The sequence below is a fragment of the Numida meleagris genome, chromosome 17, assembly GCF_002078875.1.
Source record: "Numida meleagris isolate 19003 breed g44 Domestic line chromosome 17, NumMel1.0, whole genome shotgun sequence".
NCBI lineage: Eukaryota > Metazoa > Chordata > Aves > Galliformes > Numididae > Numida > Numida meleagris.
The window spans coordinates 2,844,074-2,867,237 of record NC_034425.1 but is presented as its reverse complement, the minus strand read 5'-3'; the positions used below and the strand labels follow the sequence as shown (position 1 = coordinate 2,867,237).

The 23,164-nt window shown below is 41.2% G+C and overlaps 1 protein-coding gene across 1 annotated transcript in view; it reads left to right on the top strand.

Moving 5' to 3' along the window:
• Positions 1 to 23,164, top strand: part of FOXK2 (forkhead box K2) — a 62,111-nt gene that overhangs the window by 33,917 nt on the left and 5,030 nt on the right. The window contains exons 5-9 of the mRNA XM_021414555.1: positions 15,162 to 15,356; positions 17,747 to 17,894; positions 18,343 to 18,489; positions 21,445 to 21,638; positions 22,459 to 22,634. Coding sequence (XP_021270230.1) covers positions 15,162 to 15,356; positions 17,747 to 17,894; positions 18,343 to 18,489; positions 21,445 to 21,638; positions 22,459 to 22,634 — 860 coding nt within the window. The remainder of the gene's footprint in view (positions 1 to 15,161; positions 15,357 to 17,746; positions 17,895 to 18,342; positions 18,490 to 21,444; positions 21,639 to 22,458; positions 22,635 to 23,164) is intronic.

Below are 23,164 nucleotides of genomic sequence, written 5' to 3'. Positions count from 1 at the left end.
GCTGCTCCTTCAATCTCCTGCACTGACAGGGCTCTAACAGTTTATCTGCCTTATCTCCAAGGTAAACTGTTCTCAGTGTGTTTGTTTCTTTGTTTTCTTTTTGCAAGAGCATTTGATATTAATAGAGGTAGGTGATTTTCTTGTTCTTAAATTTCTTATCATGAAGGTCCATCAATTAGGGTTAATTACTTTCAGATAAATCTAGGTAAGCAGCAGGGGCTGGGTGTGTGTTGCAGTGACAGTGCATTTCAGCTTGGAGATCCCTGGGCTCTGGTGAAGGAAATGCTGGCTGCTGTGGATTGTTACAGTAATGCAATTTTGCCCCGCTTACGGCTGTTTTGTCTTTGAGGTAGCTGCTTGTTCAAGCTTTTCCCAAGGGTTTTAGAGAAGAGGATATATTTGACTGCCTTACGTTTTTATATATTTGGTAAATAAATTGTTGACTGCAAACATACTGACTGTGCCTGATACAGAGGGAGCAGGAGGTTGGGCTGCTGAGTTTCTTCTCTGGGTGAAGGAGGCTTTAAGTAGGAGAGGTCTGTAGGTAGCTGTGGTGGTTCGCACCATCTCTAAGTCGTTAGAATAACCCTCTTAAAGATGTTCTAAATGGAGACAGGATTTGACTTGTGCAGGTAATGATTTAATACAAAAATACAAAGGAAAGAGAAATAGCTGTAGGGGACTTAAAGTTCAAGTACTACGGCATGGGTATGTAAAAGGAAGTAAATAGATCTAATCGTAGCCACTGGTTTGAATGCAGAAAGGGTTGATACAGTCAGAAATTAGTGTACAGTAGCGAGCTAGTGATCCCTTCTTAAAATAGCCCTGTGTCAGCACCAGGAACACCTTTATTGTTACAACTTTCACAGAAATGGAGATGATGGCAGAGCGGGGAGCCAAGGCTGACTGTTGCAGCAAGCGGTCATTTGAAGTTGCGTGTTTGAACTCCGACGGAATTGTTTTTATTCTTGGTTTTTGTGTTTTGTTTTTTTCCCCCTCTTTCTCTGTTACAGGGTCTTGAAATTGCAGCGTTGCATGTAATTGTCATCTGGACTCTGCATCGTGTTACCAACTGCTATGTTTAAGACAGTGAATGCACGGAGAAATGGCACACAACATCAAAGGGTGTTGCTGTTCTGAAGTTTAAATGCGTGCGCATGCGGTCTGTAGCATGGATCTAAGCAGGAAGTTGCCTCTAAGAATCACAGATACTACAATAACTGTGTTATATAATCTTACAGAAACCCAGTCTGCTGGTTTTAAAGCTGCTTCGCGCTACCGCTAGTTATATTCAGTGTAAGCTCTTCAAAGGAGTTAGTGCCAAGCAAAGCATTGTTCGGAGTATGGAGAAGTAACCTGCAAGCCAAAATTAGCATGTATGCATTTGAGGTGGTGTGTGTTTCATCAGGGCTGCCCAGATCATGTCGTCCCTGAAGGCAGCACATTTCAAATGTAAATATTTAAGCTATTACCACATGGAACATGCCGATGAGTGGTGCCAATAACATACGCTGAACATATGACCAGCAGATGCCCCCTCTTCAGTGTGTCCCACAAACTGTTTAGGTTGTATTCTAAGCTGTTTATTCTGGAGAGGTTTTTTTACCCCATCAGTGTTAAGCTTGGAGCTTTTTTTGTTTCTTTTCTGCAGTTGCTGTTGATTCTTTATTTCCAAAACTTGCTGCTGTGGACATGCTGACCATCACCCCTGTTCTGTGTCCGTTCTTTCAGGACGTGGTCCTTGGTGTCTCCTGTGGTAGTGCTGTTGAAACCACAGAGATCAGTCTGGTTATTTTCAGCTTGAAGTTGAGAGAGAAAATATCCTTATGCTACTGGGGGCTTGGTCTGTAAAATTATTTAGTTTCCATACCTGTTCTTTATGTAAATTATTAATGCTTAATATTTGTGAAACGGAAATCTTTTCCCTCTCATCATTTGTCATCTTTCTTTAGGTAAGCAGTGTTAAGGCCTGTTCTGATTTGTAAAGCCATTTTTGTTGGGAGCTCGGATTCACAGACTGCTTCAGTTGCATCAGCTTTGTGCTGCAGGGTCTGGTGAGTGAGCACGGACCCAAGCTGCAGGCTGGGGAGTGCTGGGGAGAAACAGTGAACAAAACTTACGTGGACGTATACAAGCATTGCATCCTTGCAGTGCATTTTGTAAAACTTTGGGGAATACAACCACCCTGATGGGCTCGGGCTTGACACAAAATGAGTTTGACTTGGACAGCTTTTCAGAATGCTTCATCTGTAGTTCTTTGTGTGTGCTGTAGGTGACATGTTTAAGCGTTGCATGCTTTGTAAATCCAGCTTCATGCCGAGATAACGCGTTGAGTTACAGGATACGCTGTTACAGAAAGCTTTTGCTCCTCATCTTAAGTGATAAACTTAATTTCTCAAACATTTAATCTGTCTGCAAGGATTTACAATATCTTTCTCATTGTTTCTAAGAGAAATGGTTCTGAATCACAGAATCGTAGGGGTTGGAGGGGACCTCTGGAGATCACTCTTCATATTAGATATTGTAGTAAAGATTCATGGTAAAAGATCTGTACACAGGTGGCACCGAGGCACTTGAGAAGAAGAGAAAAGAAAGCAAATGATGCTCACTGTGAACAGTGAAGATGGACAGGAAAAGTGATGAAATTGTGCTTGTGCTATTGTTAGTAGTTTCCAAACTGGTGGTGTGACTGCCGGTCCTCGTTTTGCACTTCAGTGCAGAAATAACTTCGGACAGGTATTTGATTACTGGTTTCTGCTGGCCTCTGTTAGCTTTGTGTTCTGTTTTTTCTCAGCATCTCCAGCAATGCATAGCTGGGACTTCTGCAGGATCTTCTGCACTGGTTCAAGTGCAAGCACAAATCAGTCACAATTTTAATAGCATGACAACTGTTAATGATCACGAGGAAATCTTGATCACTACAAAACCTTATGTAAAGGAAAGCAGAAACAAAGAGTCCTTTTTCCCCCAGTATTTTTCAATATTCAGGATACAAATGTTAGTGTTTCTTTTGCTTTGGTTTTTATTTTTTTTTAATGGCTACAAATACTGTGGTTTTTCTGTTGTTGTTTGATAATGGGAAAAAAGTCTTCTAATAGATATGGAAGTAATGAAGTCTTGTGTAACTTATATACTGAAGAAATTGAAGATTTTAACTATAAATCGTAATTACAATGTGTAGCTTTATTGTCAGGTTTTTGTGGTGTGATCATAAAGGGCTAGTGAAAATAAAATTCCCATAGCAGTGTTTCATAGGACATGATACATATTGCTTAAGATAACTTGCCATGTGTGTATGTTGGTGTTTGCTGCGTGGTCTTTGCAGCTACTTCCTTTTTTGTTCCTTAGTCAGATACTGATGTGCAACAAACTCCAGCTGCAATAGTTCAGTCTTATTTAGTTCAGTAATCCCCATTGTAAAGATGTGAGCTTGTCACCTGATTCTTCCTCTTCAGGTGGTTGTGTGAGAAGGAAGAATTAAAATGAGGGGATGATCGGTGGTTTCAACAGAGATAGGGTGCTGGGGAAAAACACGTTCTGTTCCCAGCTCTGCCGCACGCTTGCCAAAATGACTTGGCCAAGCCACAAATCTGTTTAATCTGTTTTTGAAGAATGATACAATGCTTCGTGGGCGGAGACAGAGGGGGGTGATGAAATTTCAGTGCTCTTTTTCTAGCAGTTTTTATCAAGAGCTCTGCCTCTCCTTTTAAAATTGATTCCGTGTGTTTTGCAATGGCTTGCTTCATGCCTGCAGTGCAAACACACAGTTCTCTCCCTTTCCTTGTTCCCTGCCTCCCCTGGCTGTTCCCAGGTGCCCTCTGCTCTCTTTCTGCCAGTGCTGTAGGTTTCCTTACATAGACAATTCTGGCCTGAGTGGTGCTACCCCTAAGTGTTGGTGTGCCATAGGACTGCAGAGAACACTGGATCCAATGTGGCAACATTAATTTCTACAATACTCCGTGGTTTTTTAATGAAGAGTATTACAGAAATGCAGAGCAATGTGGTTATACAGTTGTGATTGAAACCTTGAAAGTGGTATATACCAATCAGTATTTCTTTTACTAAAAGATTGTATGGAATTGATATTACTCCAACAACTTGTACTCCTACTGTATTTTCTGTGTTTTTGTAGCAGTAGAAACACTTCTGTGTGAGGAATGCTTAAGTGAAATAGTCCGTTCTGTTAACAGTGTCTGCAGTCCAAATACTGACATTGTTGATGAAGCTGAAAGGTCCCAAGCAAACGTGTCTTTAGTTCTGCTGAAAATCACTGAGCATGCCCTCTCGCTTGCTTACCAAGTTCTGTACTTCCCTTTATGACTAGTGGCTTCTGGAGGCTCATTTTTTGGTATTGGATAGCAGAAGTTTGAACTTTCCAAAGAGAATAGTTTAAACAATTCCATAATAAAATGTTGTGGTTTTATGTTGTAAGTACAGCACAGCTTTTAAATTAAGCTCTCGTGACAGTTTTCTTTGCCTTTGGAGAAAAAATAGACTGTGAGCTAACTGGAGTTCACTGAAAGATCAGAAAACTTGCACGTTTAGGCTAGGGTTGTTCTCCCCTGGATTAGTAGCTTCACTGCAGATACCAGCAGCTCCTAGCAGCGAGCACCCAGTAAGCAGAGGAATTGTGCCTGGGAGAAAAACCAATGCAAGGGTGGCAAGAGCTTTCCTGTGTGATAGTGCTGAGCTGTTGCATTGCTGAATCCCATGAAACCATCTCCTGAGATAAGTGTTTATTCGTGGGAGCCTGGTTCATGCTTCTGCTTTGGCAATCTTGGCCTGTGTTTTTCATTACTTTACTGAGTGTTGTTGGGAGGGGGTTTATTTTTGCTTAACGGCCCATGTGTATGTGTGTCTGTCTGTCTACACTTAGGCTCCCTTTGCATTCAGTGAGTAATAGGGCCTGTTTCTCCAAACAATTTCAGGCTTCTCCCTTCTATGGGATGTGCACCATTAAGTGTCTGTTCCTTTTCATTCGCTATAAATCATGAGCGCAGCTCCAGGTTTACATCTGGAGAAATTAATCCCATACTTTACATTTGGGTGTTTTACCCTTTCATTCTCTGTAGCGTAGTTTCTTTATCAGAGCAGTGGCAGTAGTTAACATGTGTTCTGACCCAGACTTTTGTTTAGCGTGTTCTTTTTATTCCTGGACAGATTTCCACTCGTGTGACTGCCTGACTTCTTAAATCACGTCTGTTATTTTTGCTAGATTTTATCCTTCTGCACTTTCTTGCTGCCCCTTAAAACATCCCACGATTTGAGAACTTGGCATGATCTTAAAGGAATAGCTGAGGAGAAATGCTTCTTGAGGAATATTTTCCAAAAGCAGTCTGCTTGTTGTAGATCAAATAGTCATTGCTTTGTGATCTTCAGGCTCTTTGGAGTCTTGATTTGTTCTGGAGTGCCTACACAAGTGATTAGGGAAAGTTTGTGTATGCAGTTCATACAGCCAACATTTCTAAAGGGTCTGTGTCTTCATGGATGAAGTTTTAGGAATTGCAAATAAAAGAAGAATTGAAAACTGGTTTGAGCAAACATTCTGCAAAGTGCAGGTGGTTAAAAAACTGATCTCAGAATACAGTGTAAAGTCCTGATTTCCAGTGAGATAACCAGCCTGCCAGTCTCACTGAAGGGATCCAAGTATGGGATGGCCCTCTGACATCTTCACATGACTGTGCAATTAATTAATGCCCATAGTTTTTGAGAGGAGCCTAAAAAAATTCTGTTCTTTGACCAGGCTGGCAGATTTAAGGAGGAAATTAAACAGCACTGTGTGCTTGAAACTCCAGTTGGTAGGAAGCAGTTTTTGTCACTTTTTCAAAGGCTCGAGTTAGTCATGGATTTCTTGGTGAAATAAAGGACTGTTCTGCTCTTGGAAGCAGAGCTCTATCTTGAAAAGCCCATCTAAAATAAACCTTGCTTGCTTGATTCAGGAAGTCTTTTCTGTGCGGTGTTGCCTGTGTGAGTAGCTTTTCTTTTGGTAATGATTAGGGAGTTCTGGCATCGTTTTGCAATAAAATGCATGCCTCTGATGAGGTAGCAAATGAAGTCTTTTGCTGCTAAAGTAACTAATATCTGAGTCATGAGTGCTTTTTTTATGGTTATGCTTACGTCAAAACACATCACGACAGCACTTACTCACTGTACTTGCCCTTGCTGTTTTAATTGTAAAGAATGGTAAAATGCCAGGTCTATGCTGAGCTTCCAGCAGCTCTGTCTGGTTTGCTGATAGTTTTTATTTAGCGACAAACAATATTATTATAACTTCAGTGTTTCCCTGTGAACTTTTACAAGCCCAGAAGTACCCCAAAGCTGAGGGTGAGATGCCAGGCACCTCTGCAACTGACTGAGCTGGCTGCAGAGGATGGAGTGGTTTTGGTTTGTCCGCTTCAGCTCCGCTCTGATTGTAAATCTTGTGAAGAATTCTTGAGTGGTATTTACTGTTGTGGTGAAAGTCTGAACTTGCATATTTGGTAATAGGAAACCATTATTAAATGCAGCTATCTGGAAGGAAGAAGGAATGAGGATTGATTTTTTACGTTCCTGTTGCCAGTGTTTTGTTTCTGTTTTTTTTTTTTTTTTAAACAGGAAACTATTGTATTATAGAGTTATGTATGCTCCACTGGGACTCAAAATAGCCATTTGAAATTTGGCAGAGATAGAGGCACGCAGTCTTTTGGACAAATTTATTTTGTTTTTACAGTTTAAAATGAAATTTAGGGATAGAGACCACACAACCTGACTGTGCACAGGGCTTTTGTGTACAGAAATGCTAAATACCCGAAAATGCAGTGTTTCCATAGGCGGAGTTTCTTTTGTATTCACGGGCTGGGGAGCCTCAAATTCCAGAGGCATTACATGAGCAGTTTTAATGAATTAGTGTCTGGTTTTCCTGCAGCAGATGTGACAAGCAGCTTTATAAGCTGTTTCCCATCGATCGCTGTTTTCCAGCTCTTTTGTGTCTTTCTTTTGCTTAGAGAAAAGCAGCGAAGAGCTTGGTTTCTACAGTAACTGCTGCCTACATTCTTGCCTGCAGGCCAATTTCTTTCTCCGTTCCTGCAGCCTGTGCAGGGCTACTGTATTGAATTTCTGTAGGGTTTGGGTTGTTGGCTTTTTTTTTTTTTTCCCCTTTTCTCTGGTTGAAGTGTTTTACCGTGTAAGAAGAAAGCAGAACACAGTGGAAATCTGTGATTTTGAGATACGTATTTTTAATTAATCATAGCATACTTAATGACTATAGGGTAACCTAAGTGTTTTTGCTACTGACCAATTCCATTATTTGTGTGTTTAGCATCAAAAGCAAGTGAAACATCTGAGTGCTGAAGCAGGAATCTCAGAAAATTTGTAGTAACTCTTGTATTAATGCTCGTTCTGTAGCACAGGAGGAGAGGGGGGAGGTCAGCATTAAGAAGCAGCATTTGTCCACCGACTTGAGGAAGTGTTCACTCTGTCTTGACTCTGAAATTGTGAACGTAAGGTTAAGATTGTATTATTTCTTACAAAGTTAATACCTCTTTCTTGTTTAGGAAGTTAAACCATTTCAAGGAAGAGTGTCTGCTCATCACTCGCTATCTGTTTGCTGCCAGTGGCTTGGGAATGTTCCCTGTCATCATGGATGCTGTGTTGCTGTGGGATGATGCTTTGTTGCAGCCTGTCATGTTCCAGGCCCTTCTAAAGTGGGTTAACGCCATTCCTGCAGTGACTTCCCAAAAGATGTTCAAACTCCTTATGCTGTTCCTAGGACGTGAGTGGGGAAGTGTGTCAGTTAGGTCTCCTGTCGGAGAGTCGGTAATTTACAGCTGGGTCGTGTTTCCAGCTTTTACTTACAATTTGATAAAACTATAACGTTGGTGGACTTGAATTTGCATGAGACTACAGCGCTATTTTATCACTTTTGATGATGCATGGGCCTTTGCTTTCCAACGTGAAGACATCTGAGTGGATAGAAGGGTCAGTGACATTTTCTGCAGCACGGATTTTCACGGTGGTTTGTGGCATTGTGTGGGCAACGATGGCGCGCCTGGAAAAAGTGCTTGAATGCTTGTGGAAATCAGTGCACAAAATAAAGCGTCTCATTGCTGGTTGAGATTGCTTCAGAGCCCTCACGTTTTCTGTTTGTGGAGGGCATGCTTTTCAACCATTGATCTTTAGTCAGCAGAAATCAATTGCAAAGGACACAGAGAATTAAGGGAAGCACGCGTGAGGCTGTGATTCATTCCCCAGGGGAAAGAGTTGCCACTTTTTAAACAACAGTTGCTTTTTTGGGTAACCTCTAGAAGTGTCCTGACTGGTAATGACCGCACTTAATTGCAGGTAAATTTATGGTAAATTAACCCAATCAGGGCTTAGTTTAAATCACAGAGGTATGGAGGAGGAGGCAGCTACACAGAGACAACGTGTATGCGCACGTGTGCTCGTAGGAGGCGATGCTGGGTTCTCGCTGGGGTAGTTTTTCACATTGCTGTGCAGGGTGTGGTCAGCTGCACACAGAAACACCTTAAAAACTTCCCTTTAAAAAAAAAGCGAGTGAAGGACTTGTGCTTTATGTTCCTCTGCTTCAAATTTGACACGCGATCTTATTTTTTTCAAACTTTTCCCCTGAAAGTCAGTGGGGCAGAATGGATGCTGCTTTTTTCTGTTCTGAACGGTTAGAAGAGTGTTGCAAACGTGACGGTCAAGCTGACATTTGTGATGGGAGCACAAAGGCGCAGCTCATGGGGATGGACGAGCAGCTGGAGTGGTCCCAGGCGTGGGCTGGCAGCTGGACGAGGCGATCTTGTTGCTCTTCCCAACCTTAATGATTCTGTACGTAAAAAATGAGCCAGTGAAAAAGCTCCCTCTGTTCGGGACAACAGGAAAATAATGATAACCTGATGAGTGTTATAGTGGGCCACCCCTTTTCAGTGTGTCTGTTATACAGTTAACCGTGCTCTGAGCATTTTTCTTAGTTTGGAAGAAAAATGACAGGAATCTCTTTTTGAGGAACTCTAGGAAGTACTTTGTGAGACAAACCTCAGGCACGTTGTTTGTGTGTCAGTGCTCAGGGAAATCCTTACTACAAGAAGTTGTGCAGCGCTTTTTCTAATAGCACGTCTCAATAACAATAACTTACATTTTGCATAGGTTGCTCCAGAAGTAATGCCTCTCATTTATTTCCATGGAAACAACAGCAGATACAAAGAACACATTAACACTGCTGATAGAGCAAATTCTCAGCTACAAACCGCTATTTCTCAGTACAGCTACCACTGTTAGCTATGCATCTTTGCCAGCGACGAACAGGAGCCTGCACGCTGTGCTCATAAAAATCTGCACCAGCAGAGGTGACCTGCTGTTTCAGCACCCACCATTTGGACTCTGCTTTAAAGCACTTTGGTTTATCTTTTTAGTAAGTTTTGTTTTCACTGATTCTGTGTAGGCCTGGAGATGGTGATTCTGTTCTGGAGGTACTGCAGTAATGACTTACAGTTCAATTAAACAGACCAAAGTCTTAAACAGAAATTCTGGAAGTGAATAATCTAGTGTGCTTGAGGTTGAACAGTTGGGAACCTTTTGGAGTAATAAGTGGAAGACAAGAAAGCTAGAAAAAGTAACTGTTTCTTCTGGAGAAGTGTGGGCTGAGTAAAGCAGCCACTTCCTCCTTGGTAATGGAATTGCTTTCTCCCAGGCTAGCAGAAGTCACTGCTTCCAGGTTTCCCCAAGAGATGAAGTTGCATTTCTTCTTACCCTCCTCTTGTATGTGTCAGTTTGATCTGAAGGAGGAACCGAGTTCAGCTCTCTCTCAAGAGGGACACGCACCTTTTCCCAAGGTACCAAGGCACGACACAGACTTTCCAGGCTGAATTTGTGGTTGCACTTTTTGTGGCTTTTTCCCCCCATGGTGTGTATAGCTGCATTTGTAAAGGCTCATCTTTTAAGCCTTGCTTATTTAAAAAATCTGTTAAAAGTAATTGTTAGTTCTAGTTTAATTCATAATTAATTACCTATTAATCTGTTGTGATCTCAATAATAAATGGAGCAGCAAATGGAGAAAAGAAATTGCAGGCTGTGTTCTCGCGTGCTGAAATTTACCCATTAGCGTGAGGCTGAAGAAACTTTAATTTCTGAATGCTGTGTTCCCATGGATGTTTGAATTCCCCCCAGTTTTGATATGCTGGTGTCTTGGATTTGACTTGCAGATGACACTTAGAGCAGCACAGAGGTGGTGGTACCTCGTGTAGCTCTCCAACCTGGTAGAATTGGGGTCAGTGCTGTTATTCATCGGTGACCTGGGATACGGGACAGCACCCGTAGCAGTTTGCAGATAACACCAGACTGAGGGGAGTGGTTAATAGCTGGAGGACAGAGCAGGCACTCACAGGGACATGGGTGCACTGGAGGCTGATGGGGACCTTGGGAAGTTCAGGAAAGACAAATGTAAAATTCTGCATCTGGGGTGTGTGAAGCCTGGGGATGACCGACTGCGAGGGTCCTGGTGGGGAGGACGTTGTGTGCATTTCAGAGCTGCACCCTTGGTGTGATGAAGGCTGGCCTTGTGCTGGGCAGTAACTGTGTCCAGTTTTGGGCCCCCAATACAAAAGCCACTAACAACAAAAAAGACAAACTGAAGAGGGGAGTGCAGGACTGCTGAGGTGCTCAGGGAATTAGCACGTGAAAGGCTGGAGGAGCCCACGTGTAGATCTCAGTGCAGAGCTCCCCTGCCTAACGTGGTTATAGGAAAGATGGGCAAGGCAGTACTGAGGGGATCACAGTCTGATGAACAAGTTGAAGCTGAAGAATTACACCCGGAGAAATGGGGAGAAGCCCTCCCTGTGGCAGGAGGGTTGGAACTTGATGGTCCTTGATGTCCCTTCCAACCCAAGCCATTCTGTGATTCTGTGAAACCTTTCCCTGTTACGGTGGCTAATTACAGGAATGAATTGCCCAACTACAGCCATGGACGGCTTCACAGTGTGATGAGAGGAGGCCCAGAGAAAACTGACGTCGCTTGGAAGTTAGCCCTGCTGTGAAGGCGTTGGACTGGAGGCCTTCAGAGGTCCCTTCCAAACTTGATTTCTCTGCTGTTTGATGGGAATGGTGTGAAAAACAGGTTTTGCTTTCTGAAGTACAATGGAATCAGTTGTGCACGTGGTGCTGTGCGTTGTAGTATCTCACTGGTGACTTAAGCTTCAAAGCATGTGTGTCTTCTACCAGGAGTGTAAATAAAGCAATTGGTCGTGAAGATTGGTTTTCCTGGAGCGATGCAGTTGGGAAGGATCAGCTAGGAGATGAGTCTTAAATAAGAAGTAGGCAAGAATAATTAGGGAAGGGATTAGTTATAAATCTGCCTTCCATGGAAAGGAGACCTTATCTGGAAATGTGGTGACTCCTGTGTTTTCTTAGTTTACTGAACAAAATAGGGTAGGAAAAGGAGGTGTGAATAACACCATCTTAGTATGCTGTATGGTCAGAGAAAACCTAGGTTGGAAGGGAGCTGTTTAGTGGTACAGGTGGTGGTAATTACCTCAGTTTCTCCTGGAGGTGAGCTACCCTGTTGCCTGTGCTTGATACTTAAAGCATTTGAAATAAGAAGTGAGCAAAAACACAAGCTCTGAGATGCTGACCAGGTTCCCTTTTGTGGGTCTTACTTTTTATGTGTAAAAAATTGAAGCTTTCCTTGGCTCTTAGTAAACTAACAGGAGTTGGGAAACCTCTCATCTTTTGGGGTATGTTTCAAGAACAGGGAGATCCTTGAAGTTACTGCTGTTCAGTGGCATTTTCAATGTAAAAAAATTGAATTACCATGGTGTAACTACCATGGCTTAGGGAGTTATTGGTGTTGAACTCCCAAAGTCTATTAGAATGTAGGATCTGGAGGTGCTGATAACAGAACTGTAAGAGAGCAGCTTCCGTCTGGCTTTTAAAAGGCAATTAAAATGGAATAATTCAAAGGCACTGAGTTTCATTGCAGGACCTGCATACAGGGAGGAAATTGAATTCCTGCTTCTACGTTTTGGCTCCACAGATGAGATAGGACATCTCCTTATTTTCAATCAGATGCTATTAGAATATAGTTAGAACTACAGGTGTATAATTAGCTTTTTCCCGCAGTACAGACAGAATTTCTAAAGGAGTCCGAGAAAATACTAAAAATAGAGATGTGACAAAACTAAAACTTACACATTTTCTCAGAAGACACCTGGCAATTTACAGAGTTGCTAAACTCATTCAGTAGAAGGAGTGCCTGCATCAGCAGGTCTCAGTTTTGCTGGGAGCTGTAGCGATACCAATGGTTTTCTCGGAAATAGTTAGAAATGTTTTGAGGCTGCTTTTCTGTTTTCTCCCATCTCAGCTTTTCCAGTAGTTAAGCTGGACTGAACTTTTGGGACAGAATAATTAGGAGCACTGGTGGCATTGCAGGTGTGATGCCTGCACAGCAGTTTGCAGATCGTAGGCTGGCTGGCCTCCTTTCTGATGCTGTGTAGGAAATACAGTGTGAGTACTCTTGTAATAAACATACAAAATTATTTAAACATGCTGCCATGAATAGTTGTGTGAATTATCTGAAGTATAACAGTGGGACATCAGTTAAATGTCAGTGGCACTGCAGTTAGATAAACCAGCGGTGCTTTTGTTTTCATCCCTTTGATTCCTGCCACGCAGGCTGTTCGTCAGACAGCTCTTCAAACACACATCTCTCGTAAACTTCATCTTTTGAAGGATCTGTTGGACCAGTCGTGGCTCCCTTTGGTTTCCTACTCTGAATGGTATCATCTTATGAGGGAAGAATGGGAGTTAGTGAGTAGCTGAGGGGTAGAGTGACAGTTTGCAATACAACTGCATTGATTCATTCCTTTGTTTAGAAGCGGGATGTATCGATTAGTTTGTTCTATAGCAACCATCCTAGCACATCATAGAAGTACTGCTTGCTTTTTAAAGAATGAGTAAAACAAGTTCAGCTTGCTTTAGGCACTGTGTGGTGGAGCAGGTTTCTGTGTGCTTCCTTTGGTTTGTTGTATAATTAAAAAAAAAATGCCCAAACCTACTTGATTCTCCTCACCTTAGAAAACACACTGTATTTGGATTTGGAAAGTAAATGCAATATGTTTGCATTGCTGCCAGTTGCTCAGAAGATCTGTTAGTTAACGTCCACTTTTTGGGCCAAATTCCAGCTATTAAAATATTTTTATATTAAAAAACTTGGCTTGAAAATTGGTTCATATTGACGGATGCAGTTTTTTGATAATACACGGTTCAGGTGCTCACGTTTGAAGCAGCATAGTGATTTGTGAGTACACTGTGTCTTCCTTAAACACACCGTCCCATGGAGATCAGCGTGTGAGATGTTGTGCACTACAGCAGTCATGGCTTTTACTGCAGTTCCTGACCGTAAGTTCCAGGTTTGCACGGCGCTGCTGACTAACCTGTGATTACTCAGAGCTCCTGGGTTTTACTTTGTTTTTCCAAATCTGATTGACATTTGACACCAACATTTCTCAGCATCTCATTTTTATTAGCACAGCAGCTGAGACCTCTTCCAATTGTTGCTAAAACAACGCCAGCAGAAAATGCTTTCTGCTAGGACAAGCACGGTAGTGAGCTGGAGACACTAAAAAAGCAGAATTTGCTCCACTCAACTTTCTTGCTGAAGTGCATCTGCATTTTTTTTGGCATGGATTCTGTTCCTAATTTAGCACATTGAGCGTGTTTCAGAAATAGGTCGTCTGTTAAATCCGAGCAGAGTCCATACTGAGAAGTAAGGCAGAGAGAAGAGGGAGGTCATCGTTGCTGCTTTCTTTTTTTTCCTGATGCTTGAATGCGAACTGTAGGGGGAAAAAGAATCACTGCAGCGTATGTGTGCGTCACAGGAAATGGAGTAAAAGGCAAATGCTTTGCTTTATAAATACCCTTTAAGAAATAGAACCCAAAGTATATGAGAATTAATGCTTTCAAGGCTACTGTATAGCTCAACCTTCCTTCCAATTCTCACATGATTTTCATGTTTAATATAATTTTTTCAGAGTAATGGTTGCATTTATTGACAGCATACTGCTTGTGTTCATAGCTACATTTCTCAGCTGTGTTCCAGTATGTTAGTTTCTGTACTTTTAAAGCCAGATCTACATAGCATCATTTAAAAAACTGATTTTGAAGGTTGGTTTCTAGGTAATTTGTAGCATTTGAAAGCTCTCTTCTTCGTTTGGAAGCGGTGTGTAAATAGAGTTGGGGCTTAGTGCAGAGTGCAGTCTGACAGCTTAATTAAAAGAGGGGAGATAGCAAAGTTCCTTGAACTGTGTCTTTGTAGATCCTTTTGTTGAGAGAAAATGAAGTTTCTTGTTTACTTGGTCTGCTTAGTTATGAGATGTTATAAATAGCCTGTTCTGTGTAATTGGGTTAACTTTTAAATACCTGTATGGGAAGGTGAGGGGAAAAGAAGGAAAATCTGGCTGTGCAATAATTGTACTTCATTTTCCAACTGTTAAAAAAAAAAAAAAAAAAACACCACCACATCGTTCATTTACTGCCAGATTATAATCAGTCTTTAAATTTGGGGGTACAGTATTTGGTCATTTATGTAAGCTGGACGTTAATCAAACTTGGCTCTTAAATTCAGCTTTACCAGAAATGCCTGAATGTGATACTGCAGCAGCCACGTGCCCTGTAAATGGTGGCCTTAGGGTTGGTAGGTGTTGGGTTTAATACGTGTTTTAAGAGAAAATGGATCAGGTCTTTTAGCTGGAGCAGTCCATGAAGCTGGTTAGGCCTCAGGTTGTGTGCCTTTATGCTCCTGGTGAGTTCTGCCTATCGTGGACATGCTTGCTCGTTTGCAGGAGCTGTTGTTTGACAATCAGGACATAACAGCATTTCTTCAAAATAATACTTTATAGGGGTAGTTGCAAGAGTGGGATGAACCTCAGGAAATGTGGAGCCTACACATAATGTGCTCTCGTTGCAAATAATTGCCTTTGCTTATATCTTCCCAAATTCTGAACTTGCTTACTTGGGGTCACATTGATCTTTGTGTAATAAGTAAAATGAAGCTGGTTACAAGTAATTGTGCAAGATAGCGTGCCCTTTTATTTCTAGATAGGATGATATGTGCAAATTATGCAAAAAAAAAAAAAATCTTACACTGTGTAAACAAGTGGCTTACATATTTGTTTTCCATTTTTCAGCTGTACTTTCAGGTTTCCCAGCACAAACATAAAGATAACATTCACTGCTCTGTCCAATGAGAAGAGAGAAAAACAGGAGGCCCCGGAGTCCCCAGTGAAGCCTGTGCAACCCCAGATCTCTCCCTTAACGATAAACATTCCAGACAACATGGCTCACCTGATCAGCCCTCTCCCTTCTCCCACAGGAACTATCAGGTATTTAAACCCTGCAGATGGAATAAGGGCAAGAGACGTGGTCACAGAATTCAGACAGTTTTCTCATTTGTTTTCAGTATTTTGCTTTTGTGGTGAGATTTAAGTTCTGCTACAGTTCTGCTACCTGTGAGAGTAGTTGCATCAGCAGCCTTGAGTACTTAAATATAATTTCTTAGATGTGTAGCAGTTTGCTCAGGAGCATAACATTCTTACAAAAAAGGATATGTTACAACAAACAATATGTTTTAATTGCATTCCAAGAGACCTAGGTGGTGTTTTTATGTATTTTTCTTACCGTCAGTGTGGAAAATAGACTGATTTCTTATTCCTAAAGGTGATTTTTTTTATTCATCAGTCATTACTGAAAGTAAACAAAGCACTTAAACTGAGATGTAACATGTGGAGTTTAGCGTAGGGAAGTCTTCTGCAAGGGAGGTTTTCTTGGGTTTTCTACTTGCTGTGCTGCTTAATTTGATAATTGTGGTCATTGTCTGACTCTTTTCTTGGGACCAAAATAATGAAGCTAAAGCCAGCTGTCCTCACAAGTTGATAACATTAGCTTAGATTGAATTTGATAAAAGCATAGAAAGTTCAGGAGCAAAAACTTCATTTAAAGACACTGCAAGTTGCTTTTGAAAACTGTGTACGTGCTCCGTGCTTCCTGTAGCTTCACTTGAGTGATGGGCTGCTAGTGATTGACTTTTAAAAACGTACTTACTGTTAATGAAATTTGAATGTAAGGATAATCGACTTCTTTCATGCTTGCCAAGACCTTGATCTCAGTGTTGTAGTGTTTAATGAGGTCTATACAGGTGGTGGAAGTAGAGAGAGATTTAGACTTGTCTGTATAACAGGTTTGCTTTCTTATTAAAATTCAGGGAAAACATTTTTTGCTTATGAAATGATAGAGCAACTCATAAATATTTCAGATAATATCATGTTTATCACCACAGTCTTTGCCTCACTACGAATTTTGTAATTCTCTTCAGGGCTTTCGTGCACCTGTTGAGCACACTTTATTACAAAAAAAAAAAAGATGACAGTTTGGAGTCTATTTTGAGAGCAGAGCTTGACAGTTTCTCTTCCAATCATCCTGTTTTGTACAAGGCTTGTAAGCTTGCTTTGTATATACCATATGTGTTGCTTTGTCAATACATGCTAAAGTGAGCTCAGTAGAAGGATGTTGTCAGTTGGTCTGTAAAAACACAGAGCAGCAATGACCTATATTAAAAATAAATAAAAATAGTTAGATATTTTGGTTCCAATCAAGGATTTTTCCATGCAACGCTTCAAAAATCCTCTCTTCGTTGTGTGGCGTATCGCTGGCAGGTAACAAATGGTTGGTGCTGGATTTCTGAGATTGTCTTTGCAGATAAGGCTGCACCAGTCTTTACTGTTCTAATTTCTAGTTAAATTTTGGAATTGCTGGGGGCTCTGCTGAAATTAGTTAGAGTATAAATTGCTGAGAAGTACACGGCCTTATGGAGAACTGCCAGAGTTTGGTTTTTTTTTTGGAGAAGGCGACAGACATCCCTCGGTGACTTGGTCTTTCCTGCTGGCAAAATGGAAATTGTAGGAGGAAACTGATTTTGTGTGGCTGTAGTTCCTGTGGGCTCTGCGGGGCAGGAGGGCAGGCCTTAGGAAACGTGGTCAGTGGAGCTGCTCCAAGATTAGCTTTGCTTTTCTGTGATAGATAGCAAAACATGAGGTGTCAAGGGTGTCACTTCTTCCCTTTCAATGGTACCTTTGCTTTCTGGCACTGGGTGTGCTGTGCTGACACAATACTGAGCGAAATCAGATAAGTCAGCGCTGATGCTTCCTCTTCATAGAGTTTCTCATTCTTATACCTGTATGTGTGTATGAACACGCTTGCGAATGTTCAAAATGATGTTTTAGATTTCAGTGAGAATCAAAACTTTTTTTGCCTCACTGCTTTTTATATTTCCTCATGTGCAAAAATACTGCATAGGAGAAGATCTTTTCTGAGTAGACAAAATACAAGCATATGGTAGAGATTTCAGGCGAGATGTGTTCCTTGTTTCAAATGAGCGTCTTAAAATGTGTGGTTGCTTATGTAGTTAAAATGGACTTCTGTGTTGGCAAATCTCACACAAATACAGTACAACCTAATAAATCAGTTAATCCTTTTTCCTTTGAGGAGGAAAGCTTGAGCTTCATCTGACAGGTTTCTTCCTGCAGTGATTTTAATGCTCATGGATGAGTTAGAACGGCTTGGAAAATAGGTTTTATAATGGAAATACTGACAGACCCTTAACCGTGGTCTAGAAGCGCTGATAGTGGCTTTTCTGCAATAAGAGCTTTTTGATTAAATATAATGTGGTGATATACTGTATAACAAAATAGTAGGATCTTCTTTTTATGCTCAACAGTGCTGCAAATTCCTGCCCATCTAGCCCCCGTGGTGCAGGCTCTTCAGGGTACAAAATGAGTCGTGTCATACCATCTGACCTACATTTAATGGCTGACAACTCTCAGTCAGAAAATGACAAGGAAGCATCGGGTGGAGACAGCCCAAAGGTAAGCACTGGTTGAAAGAAAACCCAGACATTAAGTTTTAAGTGAATGCAATACTTCTGAAATTTTGTTAGCCAGAGTATATGCATTAAAGCATAGCCCAACATTTCAGACTTTAGAAATAATTTTTAATTCTTTGTGATGAGACACGACATTTATTTTGACGCTTCTGTTCCCCCTCACTTTGGGGAGGGTCTGTATGCACATGTAGATAGCTATAGATCAGTTTGTAGGCATTCTTTAGTGTTGTTTGTTTCTCCAGTTTTTTTAAGTGTTAGCTTACAATTTGCAAAACAGAAGAGCAGAATTGTCTTAGTTTTTCTGTTTGAATGTTCTTATTGTCCAGGAGTGCTTCAGGTGTTTGATTAATTGCTTTGTAACTTCTAGTTCATAGAGGGATGTGTATGTTTTTACATTTTTACTGATGTAGAATTTTCTTTCTCTTCTACAGGACGACTCCAAGCCACCTTACTCCTATGCACAGTTAATAGTACAAGCAATTACAATGGCACCTGATAAGCAGCTTACACTAAATGGAATCTATACGCACATAACTAAAAATTATCCATACTACAGGACAGCAGACAAGGGCTGGCAGGTAAGCCTGATTTCTAGAAGTTGTTTTTTAGTTGTGAGTAGTGCTGGCTGTACATGTGGTCATAAGTCAGTTGGTGAGCCTAGCGGCCCTCTGTAAACAGAACTTCTCAAATCAGTGTTTGTTAAAATTCATCTTTTGCTGAGTGTGACATCTCCAACAAAGTAGGCAATTTCTGTTATTTTATATTTGAAGCATTGCTCTATTTATGGAATAGTATTGTTGAGAGCTCTGGCAGCGATACATGCAGACTTTTGGGGAGGAAAGGTATAGCTAGAACTGTGGATTTCAGTTTATCTAAACTGTCTGGGAATGCAGTTATGTTCTGTAACTGAACATTGCGTAAACATGAATATTGTTATCTTAGGATAAAATTAAGATACCAGGTGTTACAGGTTCAGGTTTTTTTGGACATTGGGGATCTTGACCATACAACAGAGTGAAGGAGCGAGTATGTATCATCTGTTGTTACCTTGCACCCTGTGCCCCAGTCTACTTCTGCAGTACTCCCTTTGTGAACATGATTGTTTCTGTTCTGAGTTAGACCAAACCCTGTAGAATTAATTTCTGCTTTCTTTTCATTTTTGAAGAGACTAGCCTCAGCATTTGCCAGGATGACTAACGGAGTATGAATCAGTCTGGCACAGTCTTTCCAGATACACATAAGGGTTCAATGCCTTTGCTGCTGTTTTTAGTGTCGGTGAAGGACAGAGGAGAACAGTTAGCAGGACTGGCAAGTTTGCCTATGTAGCATTCAGGCTGCACTGTCCATCATGCAGTATCAGTTTCACAGCGCCGCTCTTAGTACGGTCATGGTCTGCACCAGAGGCATGCTCTGAAGTTCTGCTCAGGGAAATAAAATTCTGGGAGACTGAAGGAGGGTAAAAGTGAGGAAGCGTTAATGCTCTGCTTGCTGTACTTATCTGCAGGAGACTGAGTACACGCCTTCTCAGTAGAGGAGTAGATTTGAAATATCAATTACATACTGATTTGTCATTGAGCCTGTATGAAAGTTGAATCACTCTTAGGAGAATTCCAAGGTTAATGGGGAATGTCACTTCTACAAGCTTTTTGCTAATGCTTTGGCTAGTAAAGGACTTGGCTCTTATTGTGACTAGGAAGAATTAGAATCACAGAATTAGCTAGGTTGGAAAAGACCTACAAGATCATCCAGTCCAAGGAAGGACCTGTGAGATCTTTTTTTTTTCCCCTTTCTCAAGTAATCCATGAAGAATTCTGGTTGCAGAAATACGGACAGATATGTTTTAGCAATAGGGTTCTGCTTATAAAATGCTGGCTTGCTTTTTGCCTCCTGTTTTGAAATCACTGTCTGTGTATATAGTGCTTCTTATGTGAGCAAGCCTCGTTTAGTCACACACACACACACACGTTGTAACACACAGAATTCTGTCCTAGGACAAAAACACTTCACTAAAGCAAGGTGAAGGACACACCAAAGCAGACATATGTTCCAGAATAAACAATTAGCACCTATTTCTACTGAAAAACAAATTAAAAAGAGCCGCTGAAAATTAGATGCTGTTCAGTCACTAGTCACATAAACAGTGCTGGGACACTGACATGGCTAGCTCGTGTAGAGCAGCTCTTAGGTATCAGGTATTAGATGATAGTTAAGGGGACTTATCTGATTGATGCCTTAAGTAACATTTGAGGCTGTATTTGAATATTATTCAAACCAGACAGTACGTGCATGTATATAATGTCCAGATCCTATACCTTAATTAGCAGCACTGCGGTATTTATATCCCGTGTTACATAAAACTCATTTTGTTGAGGACTCCTCTTTGTGAACTTATTTTAGCAGGTGCTTTTGGATCTACTTTTTTGTTCTAGCATATGGAGAAATAAATACAATTTATAAACATGTTCCTGGCATCATTTCAGTTCTTTTTCAATTCTTGGCAGGGAAAAGATTTCTGGTTTCATCAGTTTGTATTTAAGAAACCATACATGGTTATCATTTATTTTTTTTTAGGTTTTCCAAACTTACCACCAGGGTCACGAATGCAGACATTTAAGCTGGATTTACATTTGATCTTGGACATTTGGAGGAGCTTTTGTTAATGTAAAGCTTTTTCTCCATTTCCCCCCCGTTCTCTCACAAATTTTTCAGTACTTATTCTTACATCTACTTTCTTCTGATTCAGTGACAATGTTTAGAAAGATTTTGGGTTTATATTGGGGAAAAAAAAAAAACAAAAAAAGGATGTGCAGAAAGGCAAGCAGAGATAGATACAGACGCTTTGGAGTGTTAGCAGTTTTCTGCATCTCTTTGATCAGAGTTGTTCGAGTTGTAACACAAACACAGCCACGTGAGGGTAAGGTAACGTGCAAACCAGGCTGGAGTAACAGGGATCTCACTGAGGAGCTGTGTGAGGGCCTGCTGCCATTTGTTGTTTTGCTGGACGTGCCAAGTCCTTGGCTGCTCTGCTGAGACAGGCTGGACTGTGGGTGAACTCCCAACAATCTAGCTCTATTTGGAACTTGGGAAATTTAACCTTTTCCTTCTGTATTTTGGAACAGCAACAAAGTGTAATCGTGTAAGATCAGTATCAGCACATTCTTTATTTCGCTGGCCCTCATAGTACAGCGTGATATTTTCCTTGATGCCTGGGGAAGGGTGGTATATGAGGACATGAGGGCTGCTTTTTATTTTTTTTTTTTACACTGCATTATGCTCAAATACTTGTAGTGTTCTAACTGTTAAAATCACCATGTATCACATTAACATATTGGTTTTTAATTGTTGGGAAAGATTTGAAAAATGCACGAGTCCTTTCAGGTTGGTGGCACTGCATTGGCAGCGCTCTGACTCCTGTTGAATTATGGAATTAAAGAACTGAACCCCGAGTGTCCTGTAGTACACATTGCTGCAGTAGGCCACATTCTGACTTGAAAAAGTTATATGAATTCTACATATTTTTTTATGTTCCATAGAATTCAATACGTCACAATCTCTCTCTGAATCGTTATTTCATCAAAGTACCACGTTCCCAGGAAGAACCAGGCAAAGGCTCATTCTGGAGGATAGACCCTGCCTCTGAAAGCAAATTAATAGAGCAGGCTTTTAGGAAAAGGCGGCCTAGGGGAGTACCTTGCTTTAGAACCCCTCTGGGACCACTCTCTTCTAGGTAAGGAAAAACAGATGAACGAAAAGACTATGGCTGTTGTTTGATCTTCAGGCTGATACAGACTTGATAGTTTTGGATACAGTCACAAGTTCAGTAATTTAATTTAATCCAGGCTCAGTATTTGAATACTGTATGATAAACTTTGCTAGGAGGCTGCCCCATATGCTAGGTTTGTTTTTATTGCTTGTGTTAAAGAACTGACTCTGTATGCATAACTAACTGTCAGATGTTAACGTAAGCAAGCCTTGCTGTACCTTTGCTGTGTTGTTTTTTCTTTACAGAGTTATGATTTTAATTTCTAACTGCCATCTACAGAATTTTAAAAGAGTTTACAAAGAAAATAATCAAATACCAGCCACCATTATATCGAACTTAGAAATTACAAGTATGCATTTTAATTTGATAATGTTCAAGCAGAATTCGTGATGGGGAAATACATGGCTTTTAATTATCCCCTTTGTAAAGTTACGACCTTTTTGGTGGTGCACATTTCTTTCTGAGGGGCCCTGTAGACCGATACGCTTCCATCCTTCTCCACCAAAAGAAATGTTGGCATTTCACAGATGGTTTTAGGGAGTCTCCCTAGGAAGGCATCCAGCTGCTTCCGTTCCATTAACTGCACCTGAAGTTTGCTTTTAAATTCTGTTCTTGTTTAACAGAAGCTTTTTCAAAACTGCTCTGGGTTGTAACTGTACTTGCCAGAAGGCACAAGTGCCCTCCTGTGGGCAGTGTGTGTTACAGTCTCTGTAGAGGAAGGTCGCTGTCTTTCCCAGTTCAGAAGTTAAAACACATCAGCTGCTGCTTTTGTTTTTGAATACAGAAGTGCCCCAGCCTCTCCTAATCACTCTGGAGTGTTGTCTGCGCACTCCAGTGGAGTCCAGACCCCCGAGAGTCTGTCCAGGGAAGGATCTCCAGTCCCAATGGAACCTGAGCCTAGTGCTATCCAGCCAAAACTAGCGGTAATACAAGAAGCACGATTTGCACAGAGTGCCCCAGGTGAGGATCCTGAAATAAGCATTCGGGAATTGGAGGTGGGAGAGGGCTGGCACGTCAGTGTTACCAAGACTGTGCATGCAAGCAAAAAGAAACAACAAAGCAGTAAATACTTAACGTCTTGACATTTAGAGCAAGCATTGGATAACACACACATATTCCAGGTAAATACTGTTGCAGACCCACAGGAGATGTTTTCTGTGGGTTCCAGAGCCCCCGATCGCTGTGTTAATAAGCAGAGATGTGAGCTTCTGTGCTGTACTGGACTGTGCGGCCTTGTAATAGTTGTCGCTTCGTTTGGAAACGTGCTCTTTCTGGCTTAGAGGAAAAACTACAACGAAAAAAAAAACCAAAAACCAAACCCCAGCCTGACTGTGGGTTACAGAAAGAAGCAGGTGTCCTGCATGCATTTGTGGTCATTTCATCCATTCAGTGCTGGACATGAAAAGAATTACAAGGCTAAAGAGACAAGGCACAAATTTGCATGATAGGAATTTTCCTTTAAAAAAAAAAAAAACGGGGGGTGTGGGAGG